This window comes from Suillus paluster (genome assembly GCF_016628075.1).
Source record: "Suillus paluster strain FC165 chromosome Unknown EDB91scaffold_2, whole genome shotgun sequence".
In the NCBI taxonomy this organism is placed as follows: Eukaryota; Fungi; Basidiomycota; class Agaricomycetes; order Boletales; family Suillaceae; genus Suillus; species Suillus paluster.
Window position 1 is genome coordinate 55,229 of NW_024537562.1, and position 15,318 is coordinate 70,546.

The 15,318-nt window shown below is 47.2% G+C and overlaps 8 protein-coding genes across 8 annotated transcripts; 2 read left to right on the forward strand and 6 right to left on the reverse strand.

Annotated features, from left to right (window-relative positions):
* Window positions 1-74: 74 nt before the first annotated feature.
* EDB91DRAFT_1275797 (mitochondrial carrier) lies at window positions 75-1,628 on the forward strand (the record flags this gene model as incomplete). The annotated part of the gene is made up of 4 exons (XM_041324657.1): window positions 75-272; window positions 329-356; window positions 412-571; window positions 652-1,628. 4 exons carry the CDS (start codon window positions 75-77, stop codon window positions 1,229-1,231), a joined length of 966 nt encoding a protein of 321 aa, XP_041183439.1. The 3' UTR covers window positions 1,232-1,628.
* Window positions 1,629-2,484: 856 nt separating this feature from the next.
* Window positions 2,485-3,945, reverse strand: EDB91DRAFT_1095248 (uncharacterized protein). Its single transcript, XM_041316928.1, has 6 exons — window positions 3,789-3,945; window positions 3,581-3,730; window positions 3,419-3,525; window positions 3,330-3,369; window positions 3,005-3,275; window positions 2,485-2,949 (listed from the first exon to the last, which is right to left on the reverse strand). The coding sequence occupies exons 1-6, from the start codon at window positions 3,828-3,830 to the stop codon at window positions 2,765-2,767; spliced, it is 795 nt and encodes a 264-aa protein (XP_041183440.1). The 5' UTR covers window positions 3,831-3,945; the 3' UTR covers window positions 2,485-2,764.
* A 197-nt stretch (window positions 3,946-4,142) lies between these two features.
* On the reverse strand, window positions 4,143-5,988 carry EDB91DRAFT_1095252 (uncharacterized protein). The gene is made up of 4 exons (XM_041316929.1): window positions 5,279-5,988; window positions 4,634-5,228; window positions 4,277-4,582; window positions 4,143-4,217 (listed from the first exon to the last, which is right to left on the reverse strand). Exons 1-3 carry the CDS (start codon window positions 5,917-5,919, stop codon window positions 4,418-4,420), a joined length of 1,401 nt encoding a protein of 466 aa, XP_041183441.1. The 5' UTR covers window positions 5,920-5,988; the 3' UTR covers window positions 4,143-4,217; window positions 4,277-4,417.
* A 68-nt stretch (window positions 5,989-6,056) lies between these two features.
* Window positions 6,057-6,935, reverse strand: EDB91DRAFT_1095255 (uncharacterized protein). The gene is made up of 2 exons (XM_041316930.1): window positions 6,593-6,935; window positions 6,057-6,546 (listed from the first exon to the last, which is right to left on the reverse strand). The coding sequence occupies exons 1-2, from the start codon at window positions 6,754-6,756 to the stop codon at window positions 6,441-6,443; spliced, it is 270 nt and encodes an 89-aa protein (XP_041183442.1). The 5' UTR covers window positions 6,757-6,935; the 3' UTR covers window positions 6,057-6,440.
* EDB91DRAFT_1095257 (uncharacterized protein) lies at window positions 6,936-7,909 on the reverse strand. Its single transcript, XM_041316931.1, has one exon. The coding sequence runs from the start codon at window positions 7,583-7,585 to the stop codon at window positions 7,358-7,360; it is 228 nt and encodes a 75-aa protein (XP_041183443.1). The 5' UTR covers window positions 7,586-7,909; the 3' UTR covers window positions 6,936-7,357.
* Window positions 7,910-10,378: 2,469 nt separating this feature from the next.
* Window positions 10,379-11,813, reverse strand: EDB91DRAFT_1233614 (uncharacterized protein; the record flags this gene model as incomplete). Its single annotated transcript, XM_041321116.1, has 8 exons — window positions 10,379-10,502; window positions 10,558-10,703; window positions 10,756-10,884; window positions 10,936-11,068; window positions 11,134-11,349; window positions 11,468-11,482; window positions 11,537-11,680; window positions 11,767-11,813. The coding sequence occupies 8 exons, from the start codon at window positions 11,811-11,813 to the stop codon at window positions 10,379-10,381; spliced, it is 954 nt and encodes a 317-aa protein (XP_041183444.1).
* Window positions 11,814-12,251: 438 nt separating this feature from the next.
* EDB91DRAFT_1076840 (uncharacterized protein) lies at window positions 12,252-13,162 on the forward strand (the record flags this gene model as incomplete). The annotated part of the gene is made up of 5 exons (XM_041314891.1): window positions 12,252-12,325; window positions 12,374-12,669; window positions 12,716-12,737; window positions 13,022-13,063; window positions 13,111-13,162. The coding sequence occupies 5 exons, from the start codon at window positions 12,252-12,254 to the stop codon at window positions 13,160-13,162; spliced, it is 486 nt and encodes a 161-aa protein (XP_041183445.1).
* A 1,396-nt stretch (window positions 13,163-14,558) lies between these two features.
* Window positions 14,559-15,280, reverse strand: EDB91DRAFT_1076841 (uncharacterized protein; the record flags this gene model as incomplete). The annotated part of the gene is made up of 4 exons (XM_041314892.1): window positions 14,559-14,732; window positions 14,824-14,847; window positions 14,971-15,072; window positions 15,131-15,280. The coding sequence occupies 4 exons, from the start codon at window positions 15,278-15,280 to the stop codon at window positions 14,559-14,561; spliced, it is 450 nt and encodes a 149-aa protein (XP_041183446.1).
* Between the last annotated feature and the right edge of the window lie 38 nt (window positions 15,281-15,318).

The window sequence follows — 15,318 nt, forward strand, 5'->3', positions numbered from 1 at the left end:
GCAGACTCAGCACGATACTTAAACGCCTCCCTCCTCATCTCCCTCCTTATACTACAGCCATCATGCTTTTCGTTATGATATTTATGCTAGGGTCCTTGGGCTTGTTACAGGCAATCTTGATGCCACTGTATGGCGCATTGGTGCGCTTCAGGGCGCACTACAACCCGATGGGTCTACAACTCGACTCTGAGTCTGAGGGCGATGTGCAGCCCCGTACTGGCCCAGTCATCTCATCCTTCTTTGCGATGCTGAGAAGGGTTCACAAAATCGAGGTAGGCATTCCCGCATCATTCAGATGATCATCGCTCTGACTGTGCAACATTCTCAGGGTTGGTCAGGACTATACAAGGGATTGAGTATGTTCCAAATAATAATCATACCATCATGCGACATCTGACATGTGTCGCCCAGTGCCCTTGTTGCTGTCACAGAGTCTCAGCTTCAGCTTCTTCTTCTTGATGATTTTTTTGAGCAACAGTAATCTTCTCCACGTAGCATCATACGTCGACACGCTGATCTACAATATTTTTGCCATGCTTGTATCTCTTCCGCTGGTAGTCATCACGAACCGGTTGGTTTATTTTATTTCGTCTGATGACCTTTGCACTCAGTTTATGAACTCGGTTTAGTGCAATGACCACACCTCATAAGCTGCCGTACTGGAACGCAATTCCACTCACTCCGTGTTCTGCTAACACCCACTGAGCGCCAGAAACCTTGGACTCTCTATCTCACTCCTGGTTTCCTTGTCGCCAAAGTTGCGCACATCGCCTACGTTCTCGGTCTGCGGTCCATCCGGCAGCTCGTTCTCCCAGAACTCGCCAATCCACACTTTAACATCCGATATATTTCTCTCATCAAGGCCATTTTCTTGGCCATCACGCTTCTGAGCACAGGAGTCATTCTCACCCCTTTGGAAGTCATTGCCATCAGACTTTCTATTCAACGCAACCATGCAGCTTCTGAATTCAACTCCATCTCACAGGAGGGCGGCACCGAGGAAGCAATGGAGTACGCCGGTGCTGATGAGGATGTCATTAAGTATGTAACATCATCTTTTTACTTCGAGTTCCCTGAGTTAATGTTTCACAAATATAGCCTGAGAACCGAAAGGGAGCCATATGTCGGCTTCGTTGATTGTGCGAAGAGGATTATCGAAGAGGAAGGCTGGAGCACGCTATATCGTGCATGGTGGTTGACGATATTGGCAGCCTGCGGCGGTCCCTTATAAAGATTCTTATTTTTCTGGTCCATGACAACTTTCCATGATGCAGATTCCCGAAGACGATGTTCGAATCGGGAACGTACTATGTATTAACGTCGTACTTGGCCGCCCGTTAATTCATCTGACAGCTGCCTGTATCATCTAATGTACGTACTTTGTGTGTTAGATGCCCAAGTGCGTCATCGTCCGATTGATCTCTTCCGCAACTCTTGCGTACGGGACTGTCCACTGAGTCCGAGTTAGGACTGCGATCGATGCGATCGAGGATCCATTTGGATTGACAATTGGTGAACGTGTTGTTGGATTTCGACTTCAATATCGACGTGGTTCTCCGTATTCAGTGTGCGCCTGCTGTCGAGGGTCTCGACTACGGAGGCACAGTAAAGGACGGCGGAGGAAGGACGCCATCAGGGGAGCCAGAAGACCGCCTCGGCTGGCGAGTGATTACGTAAACGCTCACACTTCTTATAGGAAGCGGCGCATTTCACCAGGCTGGGATGACACTCGGGGATCTAAAAGGCGCTGAGATATGCGCGTATATGTATATGCTCTCGTTATTGTATCTCACTCTTGAGATCGTCCATGCTATTAATGCTGTGTTAGCGCACAAGACGTGCACGTGACGACGCGACCCAGAGTGCAGATGCAGCAGAATGCAGAATGCCAACCACGGACTATTATATATATTGGTTCACGTTCAAGTTTCCCTTTCCCCCCAGTCCGTTACACACGACTAGGGACTAATTGTGTCTAGATTTTACTTCCTGACACGAAGTTTGTCTGCTGACATTGGTTGTAAGTCAAAGACGGAAGACGAGTTATTCTAGTAGCAAAGCATTACAGCCGTTTGCATATGTAGTGGTAAGTACAGTGGTAAGTACAGCTGGCACCTCGATGTAAAATGAAAGATGACATAGACCGAAAAAGGACTTGGCGTAAATTTTACAAGACTTGCATACCACAATCACCATTGATCAATATCATGCGCAACAGAAAGATCTCGTCCGATTTGAAGCTCGCAGCTATTCGCCTGCATGAACAAGGAATTCTTAGACTCAGCGAGATCCTCGACCGTGTTGGCTTCTCCCGCATGACATTCTATAGAATCTAGAAGCTCTACAACGAGACTGGCAATGTTGTCAAGCCAAGGAGCCAATATACTGGTCGTCCACGCGTTTTCAATCTCGAAGACCTTCATTTTGCCCCCCATCCAAATGCTGTTGAGCTATCGGAATCGGAAGATGTTGATGAGATATCAAGGACGCTGCCGTCGTCATCCGAGCTATCGGAGTCATTGATTTTTGAAAGTCTTCGGGCCACAACCCATGTCGCAGTAGATTCAGAAGCTGAGATTTGAGATCTGAGACGTCACGGACTCACGCTACTACAACTCGAGCCTTCAAAATATCACCAAGTCCTTTTGTGGTCCATGTTATCATTTGTTGTACATCGAGGTGCCAGTACCGTTACATTTGCAAATGGCTATAAGTATCTTTATAGTAGTATGAAGCTGCCAGCGAGCATGAGTGTCTATAGAACCTATAACCACTCTTTATTTCCTTTGTGTGAGATGAATGCGCCTGTGTCGTTGACCGTGATTCGGTTGATGACCTCGAGTTGCATTTGGACAGAGGTCTGTGGTGTAATCGGCCCCGTGAAATCGGGGTAGACCTTTCTGAAATTTCCAATCATTTCCGTGACTTTTTCGAGCTCCTCTTCAGTGGCTAGGTGAGCGGTCATCAGCTGTGGGTGACCCAGAGGATAATTGCGAAAACATACGGGCCCTGGTACTAGTGTCCACAAGTCCTGGACTAAGCGCCAAGAAGATGAAGCCCTCTGGCTTGTATTGGGCAGCATACTTGGCGTTGACCATGTTGACAGCAGCTTTCGAGATCGAGTACGGTGCGGAGGCGGCGTTTTCAAAGGCTAGTGTCGCATCGAGGTCTCCCAATCCGGTGCTGATCGTGACAACCGTCTTCGCCTTCCCGTTCTTGAGCAGGGGGAGGAAGATGTTGATGGTATGAATGACGGCGACGACATTGACATTGAACTACGGCGCGTTAGCTTTTGACATTACATGTAAAGGAATGCTTAGGCTGCATACCGAATCAAGGAGATCCTTGGTGAGCAACTCTTCTGAGGAGCTAATCGCGACTCAGTGCCATATCGAGAACGCAAAGCAGGTAATCTTACTATGAATCGAGAGTCAATCCATCTCTTTCTGGCTCCACGAAAGCAGCGTTGTTGATCAAGTAATCAAGCGAGTTGCCTGTGACCGTAGCAATTTCTGCAGCAGCGAGCTACACACCACATCAATTCAGCCCCTATCCGAAATGGTCACTGTCAAATACCCACATGCAGGGCGTTGGTGTTTGTGATATCGGCCTCGATGATGTAAACATTGGGCCTTCCTAGACCCGCAAGCTTGGTCGCAGTGGCCTTACTGCGTACAATGGCGAACACGGTGTTCCCAGAATCAGCGGAGAGTTGATTAACAAATTCAAACTGGTCAAAATCAAAGTCGTCAGAGATGTGGATAGCCGGTAAAGAGACAGGCACGTACGCCAATTCCCCGAGCTGCACCTGTTACAGCGTATGATGTCATTGTTGCTGGTTTGAATTAGTGACTAGAGAAATTTGAGATGAGTGGAAGGGATACAATGTATATCCTTCGTAGCGAGCGTGTTTATAATTATCCTCGAAGTGCCAATTAGGGAACTGCACGAGTAAACCTGCGGGTATCAACATAACGGACCTGGGGTATTACCCCCTACTCGCTCGCCCGCTGAGCTAGCTAATAGCGAGACCACCGGGATTTATCAAAGCTTCGTCATCCAACGCAACTGTCAGCAGCTGAGTAAGATGACTACGCGTCCAGTTTGCGAGTTTCTTTGTATGATGGAAGACGCGATCTCTCGGGAAATTAGGATATACGCTGGATATACCATTTAACTGTCGCGATCGCAACTTTACAATCACTGAGTTTGTTCAACTAGTGCAGAAAGTAACGCTTAGAAAGGAAGGCATAGACGCCAGAAAATGATGGTTCACCGCGTCACCTCCATAGCCTTATCTGGGTCCCTGAGTTGCGTTAAGTTGTTCGATCCTGGAGCTAATTATAGACAGCAATCGTAAATGAACATGCCAGGGGTGAGGTGATAGATCACTGGTAGAAAAACAAACCAAAAGATGCTATCCGTTGTTAGCAGCTCTGGCTCCCGACCGCGTACCACCACCTCCGCCCGAACGCTTTTTGTTACCCCTTGCTCCACGTTTCGCATTCTTCTTCTGCCTGCAAGCTTCGCAGAACCACGTTCCATCTGGAGGCACTGTAAGTCCGATGCATGCAAGATGGAACTGCAAAGTTCGTGAATACACCGTATCAGGACAAAGAGAAACGTGACGTACCCATTCTCTCTCGCAATTCACGTCGTCACATGCAATCATTTCTCCATAGCTTATACCCTCGCAGAAGCAGTAGGTCCTATCATCACCTTCTCCATCACCTTCGCCAACTTCGGTAGCCGTGTCTCCCGCGGCATTAGCAGCTTGGGTTTCACTAGGAGATATGAGCGGCAGGCTAGGGGTTATGACGGGGGCAGCACTGATCGATAGCCCGGAGTGTGTGTTCCGTGCCACGGGCATGCCTGGACCTTCTAGTTGCCCATGCGGAAGTCCTCCCCAATCATTGGCCAGCGTGTGAGCACCAGGCAAATCATAGGGATGTAATCCGTTCGACCCATAAGGTATAGGTAAAGAAGGGTGAGAGACTGATGATGAAGGGGGTGCGGGGAAGATGTCGCGTCGGCCATTGACAGATCCGTTGAGATGCGGCTCGTCATAGGTGTTGAGATTTGGCTTAGAACGCCTATTCGATGGGTTAGTGACGCGACTTGATGAGCCACCAGCTCGTGAGCTTCCAGCATAGGCTTGTGACACTGGTGCTACAGTGTGCGAGATGACGGAGAGGACAGATTCTGTGGGAGAGACAGCACGTTCTTGTCTGAGGTAGCATGTTAACATGATGAATGTATACCGTGAAAAATGACTCACTTTCGTGAACGAGCACCATTTCGAGCTCGCTGCATAGTACCATCCCCAATCCTCTCCTTGCGTGGCGACTTCCCGCCTCCGACGTCCAAGTCATCTTCTCTCGTGGCCCGTTTCCGTTTAGAAGGGCTGGAATCATGCGCAGTAGTCATGATCGATCCGTAGTTGCCTCTTCTGCGACGCGAGTTCTCTATGGTTGGCATGTATGACCGAACGGCAACATGGGGGTAGGTTGTCTTGCGGTTCAAGGCGGCCACATCGAATGATGGCAAGAGAGTGAGGAGAGTTTTCATATGGGATGTATGGCTTTTGAGGTTGTCAGCGGCTTGACACGCTACACGAATCTTGTCTTCGCCGCCAAGTTTCAAACGCGCAGCCTCCTCTGCGATATCTGTGAGCAAGAAAAGACGTTCCTGCTTTCCCATCGTGCCATCTTCAATCATCTGAGTTAGGTTTTGTATTTTTGCGGTGATGGATGTCATGGACGACGATAAAACTGCGTCGAGCTCGCGGAGGTCTGCGAAGTTGCGAGAGAGGTCAAGTGGGAGGGAGTCGAGTGTGTGAGTGTACTCGGAAAGTAAGGATAACGCGAATACGTTGTTAACATTAGTTTCTTGTGATATCGGTGCTCTTGAAGGTGCCATGATTGTAATAGGCGTCGAAGTCACTAACGAGTACTACTTGAAGTTCTGCCAAGCGATCTGCTCTGCTTTGACCCGTTGACGGCGTTTGCCGGTCCGGTATTCAAAATGCCGCTTAAGTTGCCGGCTTCTGGTTTAGTACGCACACATGATGCAGTGACATTAGCAGCAAGATGAAAAGAGCTTGGCTGATGCGAGTTCCATCCAGGCGAGCGGTGAATTCGTATCAGCCAGGTTGCACCTCACCGTATACCAAGTTCGTTGTACTAGTCCAGGTTCCATAGGGGAAGTGTCGCGAAAACATCAATTGGAGGAACAATCTCCACCGATGAGCTTCGAAGACTCCAGTCTGTTTTTCCTTATAATATCTCCCCTGGAATAACTGCATCCTTAATTTTTTTTAGCTTTCTGACATTTCATATAAAGGCCGTGCTAGTACATGAAGAGGCTCAGGTGGTGCACGCAACCTTCGCGGATGGTCCCAACTCCCGAGCACATCAAGGGTATGAGTGCAGAAGTTGCTCTCACTGGGGACCAAGGAGAGATTTAGGCCGTGTTCGAAGATGAGAAAATACCGGTGCATCAGCCATCTGGTGCTCCTTGCTGCAGACAAGTCGAGCTTTATCACACGTAAGTGCTTTACACTGATTGTCCAGTTTTGACAACCTCGCCCCAGAGGAAAATGCCGCGGTCCTCGCTGACCTTGTATAAGGAAGGTAGCAAGAGTTCCCTTTTCTTCCACAGACCCCACCCGAAGACAAGTTTCCGAAGCGGTGCAAAGTTTTCGACGATGCTACAGCGGAGGAGAGCGATGACGACGGTAAGGCATAATTTAGTCATCACCCCAGCCTCTGATCTACGCACGACACAGGAAGTTCAAAGGATCAGGTAAGATTGTATGGGATGATCTGGGTGAAGGGTATGAGGTTTTCTTTCGAACTTGCCATGTTGGAGGACCCGGACTGCGCACTTGATGCTTTCGAACTTCATGCGTTAGTATTTCAAGATTCGACCTTGTAATATCTTCAAATGTTGCTTTTTAATTTCGATATTGTTTGGCGTACACATCAATTGTAGTATGTACATTTGTCCTGCACAATTATCTCCATCGATGCCATAATTCCTGTCAACTTTAGAATGATGAGGGCGAAATGCATAGCATGAAACAATAGAAATAATACAGTAGGTGCGTTCTAGTATGGACACAGGTGTTTGGAGGAGAAGTGAGAAGTATGTAATCGAACGAAGTCGTGAATAAGATGTCCTGCACCCCTCATTCATCATGTGTTTTGGTGCGCTCCACCTCCCACGTCCTCATCTCCCTATCCACAAAACAATAACCGCTCCGCTTCAGTCCTCCAGTGCTATCGATACAGTGGGTTCGGCTACATGTGACACGTCGTGATGTATACAGTTGGCGATCAGGATGATGGACGCAGGATTACTTCCTGTAGAGCTTCGTCAATGGGTTTGAGCTCCCGCCGCCGCTCTGTCTGCGCTGGCTGCCCGATTGGAAGCCCATGGATGAGCTCAACGCCGAGTACATGGCGTGCGAATCACGCGGATTCCCATGCATAGCGGGGAACGCATGCGGGGCAGAGGGTGCAGTGGGGAAGAAACCGAAGGTGGGGGATCTCGGGGGAGAAGTGTAGTTGTTGTAGTGAGACATTATATGCGTGAATTAGTGACGATGTGATGTGATGTGATGTGATGTGATATTAGAGGATGTGTTGCGCGCAAAGACAAATATGATGATTGGTCTGCTCGTGAGGACGCTCGTAAGCGGATGGTTATGCCCGCTAGAACTGTTCTGTGAAGATGTTACGGTGTGCAGATGGTAGAGCCTTGGTCGTTCAGAGACGTATACGTCGAACAATAGTTGCTGGAGTAGCAGAAGAACGACTTCTTGCAGGGGTTGCGAAGGCTATTGGACCAAACTGGTCGTGCTGATGGAAATAGGAACTCATACATAGCTATTATATACCAAAGGAGGGATGTTGAAGGAAAAGGAGACCCATACCTGGATAGACGTAAGAGTACAAGGCAGCAACCGTAATAGGCTATGGTATTGTCCCCATTCGGAAGATACCAGCAGGTCGGTTGCAATCGGTTGCTCCCAGACTCTCAGACAGTGCATGTGATCCGGTATGGGAGGGTATGGCGGGAAAACTGCCTATCGCGGCACAAAGGAATAGACACATCCAGTACAAAACTCCCGCTTAGCAAGTAGCACGAGCGGGATGTTAGCACACTACAGGGGAGCAATGAAGTGACATGGCTTTCTTCTCTTTCTGGCACTCTGGAATGGAGAAAATCAAGACGCGACCCAGGATTTGGCAAGTCCTTATGATTCGACCGACTAAGCTTGTACTAAGCTGGTGCTAGGTGGTCAGAACACTGTAAGATATCGGTAATGAATTAGTTCGTTGAGCTTCGTTGTACCTTGAGGACAACTTACTATCCTATCAGAACAGGGATGTCTTCTCCACCAGCATTGGGACCTCGAATAGCGATGAAGGAATTAAGGTTGGATTCAGGGCAGCGTCCCGCAACCTAGATTGAAACAAAGTACGAGATATCGTAATCGTATTTAGCTTCAAACGCGACTATCTGCGCTCTTATTGAAAATTTTGTGAGTTTCTGGAGTCGGGAAGAGATGTTCAGTTAGCTACTTGACAGTTTATGTAGTATGTAGGTCAGTGTACGATGGAAAGATTCGTAGAAGAGGAAGCAAACCCTAACCTTAGCTAGGCATAGTCGTTCCTTCTATACGAACATCAAATTCTGCAATCCTGAGTAAGTAACTTACCTTCATTCACGACGCGCGCTATGGTGAACACAGTCGGAGCCGTGATCGGTTTCGATAAAAATCCATCCTGCTCACAAGGCTGAAATGCTCTCAGGCTTTATCACCACTCCTAGTGTTGAACGGGACCCAACCAAACGCCGAAAGTCAATATTACGCAGTGCGTAAAGGATGTACGCCGTGAATTCACGCCATTAAATACTCGTCTTGTACCCAGCTTCCTGACTCGAAAAGAATTCGAAGCGCAAGTCACTTTCTTGTTGCTGTCGAGAAGCTCCGAGACCACCGGCACGGAGGCCCGTGCACTTATCGACAGGAGGGTATATTACTTAATTTCAGGCTCTGAGACGTCATCCTCACAAGCAATAACGTAATCAGGCCAAGATCAGGCGTATACAAACCGCTTTCTTGATGTCGACCAACTCGCCAATCTGCATCAAGTAATTGACCCGAAAATGATAAAATCTTAGAAAGCTCTATCTGCTATAAAATTTGCATAAAATTTATCAAAATTGTACTCCACATGGGAAAGCTTTGAATACCCGGACTAAGTTGGATGAAACCCGCCAAATGTACCATTGTGACGGTCTGGTCACAATTACCTGTAGCTAATCCCCGAGATGGCAAATATTGCAACACCTACCAGCTGTGGCAGCGGAAGATTAAGTTGTTGAGAGTGTCCGTCGTCGCCAAGTTGAATACCAGTGGCAATATACTGCAATTCTGGTCGTGGCATGTAACTTTTGACTGATTTTACCTCTTCCACAATCTCCAACCAGATGACAGTCTTAGATAAAGGCATATATGGCCGGACTCCTTTGGAGTAAAACCGGCTACGCCCCAAGGGTTCTGAGTGTCCACAATGCGGTACCCATCTATTTCAACACGGTTGTCTTTTGCAAGCTGAGTTTGTCATTGTGCCCTTGATAAGAATTCCTGTGGGGCTGATGTTAGGTATGTGGTTGCGACTCTAGCCTTGATTTCTCAGATCTACTAAGTATACAATGTGTATGACGAGCGGCAGTGTATTATCATCCTGCACAACCTCGATGAGGTATGGTCACCGAATACAGAGTTAGTGAGTCCTTTTATCACCCGCCAACTCTCCCTAGATGCCGGGGTCAGCTAATGTCTTCCAATGGCAGATTGTTTTGGATGAGGGCTGCCTTTAGTCTAAGGGCGCGGAACAATGACAGTGCAATTACCTCCGTCAGCAGGTTACTGAAGTATGGTCATCATATACAAGTGTGCGACTGAATTTGTTCTCAAGAAAATCTCCCTGAATGCCATAGCTGGACAGCAGTCCCAAATACCAGACTCCATTATAGACAGCTACAAAAGCTACCACAGCATTAATCATCGGTAAAGTAGTTTCTTCCGTTGTCATACAGTCGAGGTAGGATCACCACATTCAATTTCAGCTTGTTATTTTCAATCACGCAAGCACAAGCGGGATGTTAGCCGCAGGTCTTGTGTTGCGGGGCCTGCTCATATGGATAATTACTGCAAATGAGAACAATATGGCAACTTGTTATCATTTCACAGCAGAATTTCAGGGTTTGCCTTGTGACCACTCTAGCTGGCACACTTGCTTGTGAGAGTCAAAAACGGGGTATTATCTTGAAATTGTATATATTACATATGCTCGAATGAATGCTACAAAGAGGCTATGTTCGGATTCGAAGATTGTTTCACAGCAAGGCGTTTCTGTCGGATATTTGACAACGCGCTGTTAATGCTGAGAGGTCGCTTGGCAGCAGAGGAAGTAGGAAATACTTGGCTAGGTACACGGCAATGTATGAGCCTCGGCAACATGATAAGAGCAATGACAATACCGATTCCACCATGTCAGCAGTTCCTCAACTTCCTCAGATTTGTCAGGATCTTCCAGTAGGTCAAGGAGGCTATGGTAGAATGTCTCCGAGTCTGTGGTCGTGTCGGTCCTTGAGAACACCGAGGAGGAACTTAAAGCGAATCGGACCTTTGGTCAATGTTACAACCATCTACGTACAGAAATATGGTGCACGACGAACCTGGGTTGCAATATAAGCTATGGAAGCAATGGTGACAGACTTCATGCCATGGAGGCGAGCATTACTGGATCGTGTGGCTTTTGGTTCCTTGTCAACCGAACTTGGAGATGTGAAAATGTGCTTGTAAGCCTGATGGATACAATTTAGTAAAGGGGCTTCGTGATGACGCTTGTTACCCACACATACAAGTAAACGGCTCCTAAGGAGACCACACCACGGATCTTCGGGGTTGTAAGTATGGTGGGAATACAAAAAAACTGGCCATTGGTCTCCACAGACCAACAGTTCGCCACTTCTGAGGTTTTCTTTGGTCCTGTTGAGAAATAAGTGCAGGAAGACGTTGTGAGGACTGTGGATACCAGTAAAACCAAAACATACTGTGAGTCATTCCAGTCTAATCCAGCGGGACAAAGTAGGGATCCTGTAAGCTCATGGTTAAATCCACGGTCAACCTTTGAGTTTCTGTGTAAAGGAGGCTGGATCGCCTCTCCTCTCAGGGAAATCCAATCAAGTATTGCAGACTTTAATGTTTTTGTGTCGTCACCTCTCGCCCCTGCAGCTCCCTTGCCAATCTGTAAATTGTAAGCTAAAACTCTGACTGTGCGTGTAGAGAATGGTGCACCAGTTCTCCAATGTGAAGGATATTCTCTTCAGACCCATCTCACCATCGCTCAAGAAGGCCAGGATAAGAGTCTAAGAGCTGGTCGAAGACCCGATGTTCTCGCCGCTCTCTGTGTAACGCATCAGTCAGTGAATGAATAGAAAGATAAATGACCTTCACTCAGCAGAAAAATCCTCCAGTGGAGTATCTTCCATCTGTTCCAGTCTCAAGATACCGTTGGTGAGCAAGGAAGGGTAGTTGCATAGCGCAAATACTGTTCGACCAAAGTGGCGTCTGTGAGAGACAAGTGGATCAGATGAGGAGCTGGGTGATAGGATGAGATTGCAAAATCTGTGGCCAATATTGGAGTCGCTTACATTTTTTTTCAGGGCCCCATTTGGAGGGCTGACGAGCCACGCTTGCTCGGAATACTGGAAGTGGAGTTGTCGATGGTCATGAGAGTTGGAGAAGAAGAAAGCGTACACTTTGCAGATGTTGGAATCCAGCTTTTATGAGCTGCATTATGCTATGTTATATAAACGGTGACCCTGACTCTCATGGCGGCCAGCGCCCAGTCACAGTGACTGGCGGCCAAGTAGCGCCTAAGAGATTGGTGATGCGACAACCAGCCCAGCCTGGTCCCCAATTGGTTGCATACCAAAATATTTCGAACACCATAAGCTTGAATGGGGAAGGCTAGAAGAAAGCGCAGCATCATGAGGGATAAAAGGTCTCTGGACACAAACCATCTTGCTATAACTTGCTAACAGAGAATACATCTGCCAATATGCCACAATCCTCGTGTCAGCCCTTCAAACAGCAAGGACATATTATAAACTTAAGCTTGCGGTAAACCTGATTACTCACTACCCCTGCAGTGGCCCTGCTGACTTGAATGTCTCTCATTAGGATCGAGTTAGTGTGCAGCACTAATCAAAGGGGTGAGGAGCTCACCAGTCACGGTATAAGGTCCGTCAATGCCATCTGAAGTCACTTCCAAGACTCATTGTATACTAGTGAGGTGGATGTTCATAACGGCTGTCCCTCAGTGGGGAACAATGAGACTCACATTCTGCCAGTGGAAAGCCACAAACCAGGCGAGATGGAGTCCATAGCCAACCTCAAAGAGCGACTGCAACTTGCAGAATTAAGCTGTTCAAGGCTTAAAGAGGCTCAAGAGCTGTACCAAAAGTACAGACTTCGTTGGTTAGAGGAAAGCTATCGTGCAAGGGTGTTAGAAGGATACGCACCACACGGGATCAATACTTACTCTCCCCGTCAGATCACATGGGACGCTCCTTCTCCCATTCAAAGTACGTCTGACGCGCCTCCTTGTAACAAACTGACTGTTTTGTCCAGGCGATGACGATGACAAAGTTGAGTAAATACATATCGCAGCATCATGCAAAATTGTGGCAGTATATACAGATTGAGGGATGCGGAGAAAATGGGGGCAGTTGAGGGGGGCATGCACACAAGATGATTAGCTGATGTTATGACCAACGTCCCTTAACCTAACTAGTAGGTGTTTGGAGATCAATCACACCACAGGACTCAGTCTGATGAAGGGTAAAGCAAGATGGATTTGAGAGGGAACGTCTAGGCCCTACGATAACGTAGAAACGAGGAGGTTAAGTCTAAGGAGTACTACTGACTACTACCTAGACTATATACTACTATTGAGGCGGAGCTTTCTGAGTATGAAAGGTATGTGATATAACTATATACGGTCATAACATTGCACCTGGGTATAGGGCGTCTTATCAACCAATCAACTACAAGGAGAAAAGGGGAAAGGGTTCATAGGGCCAAGGGTATCGGTAATTAAGCAGGGTTCTCAGGGACTGCTTCTATTCAGGGTAGATGGAGATCAAGAAGGGTGTAAGAGAGTTCTGTGACAAGAAGTCTCGAGCGGTAATTAAGGATCTCGATTAGAGATAGGATCTTGGATCTAGATCTGAGGATCTAGATAGAATCTGGAGATGTATCGGGTATGATCGGATCTAAGGGTTCTCCAGGGTCTTCGGTAATGAGCATGCTTCTCTATGAGCGGTGCTTCTCTATGAGCGGTGCTTCTGTGATAGGGGTTCAGGGTTTAGCTGTGACTGTGCAACAGGTTCTAATGTAAGGGATTCGGTGAATGACAGAGGTAACTCTTAACATGTCATGAGAAGTGAAGGTGTGCGATATGAAGAGGTGATGACTTCTTCGAGAGATAACTCGTAAGGGACTCTCGGTTATGGTTTGATCATAGAGGCACGTAGATGCTTATGATGTAACCCGTTGCCTAATCGTAGGACTTCTAAGGATGTGATGAGTTCGTATGTCTAGGGTTACAGATATAGATGGATGACGTCGATGTAGTATAGATATGATGTAAAGATAGTGATCGTTAATCGGTTATCCATCTTATCTTATCAGGGATCTATCTAATCTAATCTTATCGGATAGGGTGACTTAGGTTCGATAATCGAAATTTAGATGCAGTTGGTAACATTCATGACAGCTGATGTGTGTGTAAACAAAGCTTATCGGGCAGACCTGTACAGTTTTGTCCAATGTCCAGCTGTGTACCAACTCGAGCGAACTGACTAGCACGCACATCTAAGACAGAAGTTACCCACAATCTCAGTCAGCCAAATTTTGATGGGAGAATCAATCATCAGCGTCGGGAATGCGCTCGCGGCAAAGTGATTTCTGTCCGGAATAGAATAGGACGATTCTACATCAGCCAAAGCAGTTGGGGGATCGTTTACCATCATGAGGTCCATGGAGACTGCAAATGCATACCCAATAATCCCAACAACTAGAAATTGTTGAATGAATTTGCGAATAAGGGATCTCTGCCTTCAGAATGAGATATGTATATGACTTGCTGACTGGGAGTTGCAGAGAAAGAAGCGTGACATATCCATATTGTCACGCACTCGCCTGCCATGTTAGGGCAATACGTTCAAGTAACATTTTCGAAAAGGTCGACCACCCGTAGCCATACGAGCGATCAGAATGCAGGCATACAAGTGCGAATGTAATTAGGGTACATAGAAATGGAGAGTTTCCGCCTTATGTAGATTGGTTGCGTGCTACAAAAAATAGTGACACTAGTAGCTATGCCGCATTTATGGCTTACGTGGGTAGTAATAACTTGTCCAAATTGTGTCGCTCATTGTCGTGCTCTAAATTTTGGGACAGCGACAATTCCTCATCGCCGGATCAGTCCAGGACCAAGACTAGCGACCGCCAATGGAATTACAAGGCCCATCCCTACAATGAGGCTTAGCCCGCATGCAATCCTTGCGGACAAGGGTAGCCCGTATTCAACTGTGAAAATGCCTGGGAGAAATCCAACGATGGAAAAAACCAAACTGTAGTATCCCTGTGAGTGACCCCAGTGGTTGTGATTGAAAGTCGAGTTACCTCATGAGATACAAGTAACTTGGTATACTTGCAAGGATCACAAGACTTACCATCCTCCCTTGCAGGTAATACGTCTATTCATTTATTCATGTCAGGCTCAGCGGGCGTAAATATGAAGATAACTGAACCGCAAAGTCGAGTGATCTCATTCTGTGCCCAAAGTATTGTGCTATTGTGCATGCGATAATGCAGCTGACGCTGAAAATGAAGGAGATGGAGCACAGCATCTTTGTAGCAAGTTGTGAGCCTAAAATTGGGATGGCAAGGATGCTGGCGTTGACCGCCATGATGACACTTGCCTGTTAGAACAGATTAAGTGGTAAGTGTTCTCATTTGGGTCTACGACATAGCACTTACTACGGTAGTTTGAGCTTTGGCCTGGGCGCTGAAATCGTCCATGAAGTTCCTCATGTCCACCCCGTTGATGAGACCATCAACGTAAATATTTCTGATGCGTCTGAGCATTATTGTTGGAATGTAAAGCATAGCGAATGCAACGCTAGTCATGAAAGGAGAGGTTTCCAGGTCTGTGCGCCTTTCGCCCA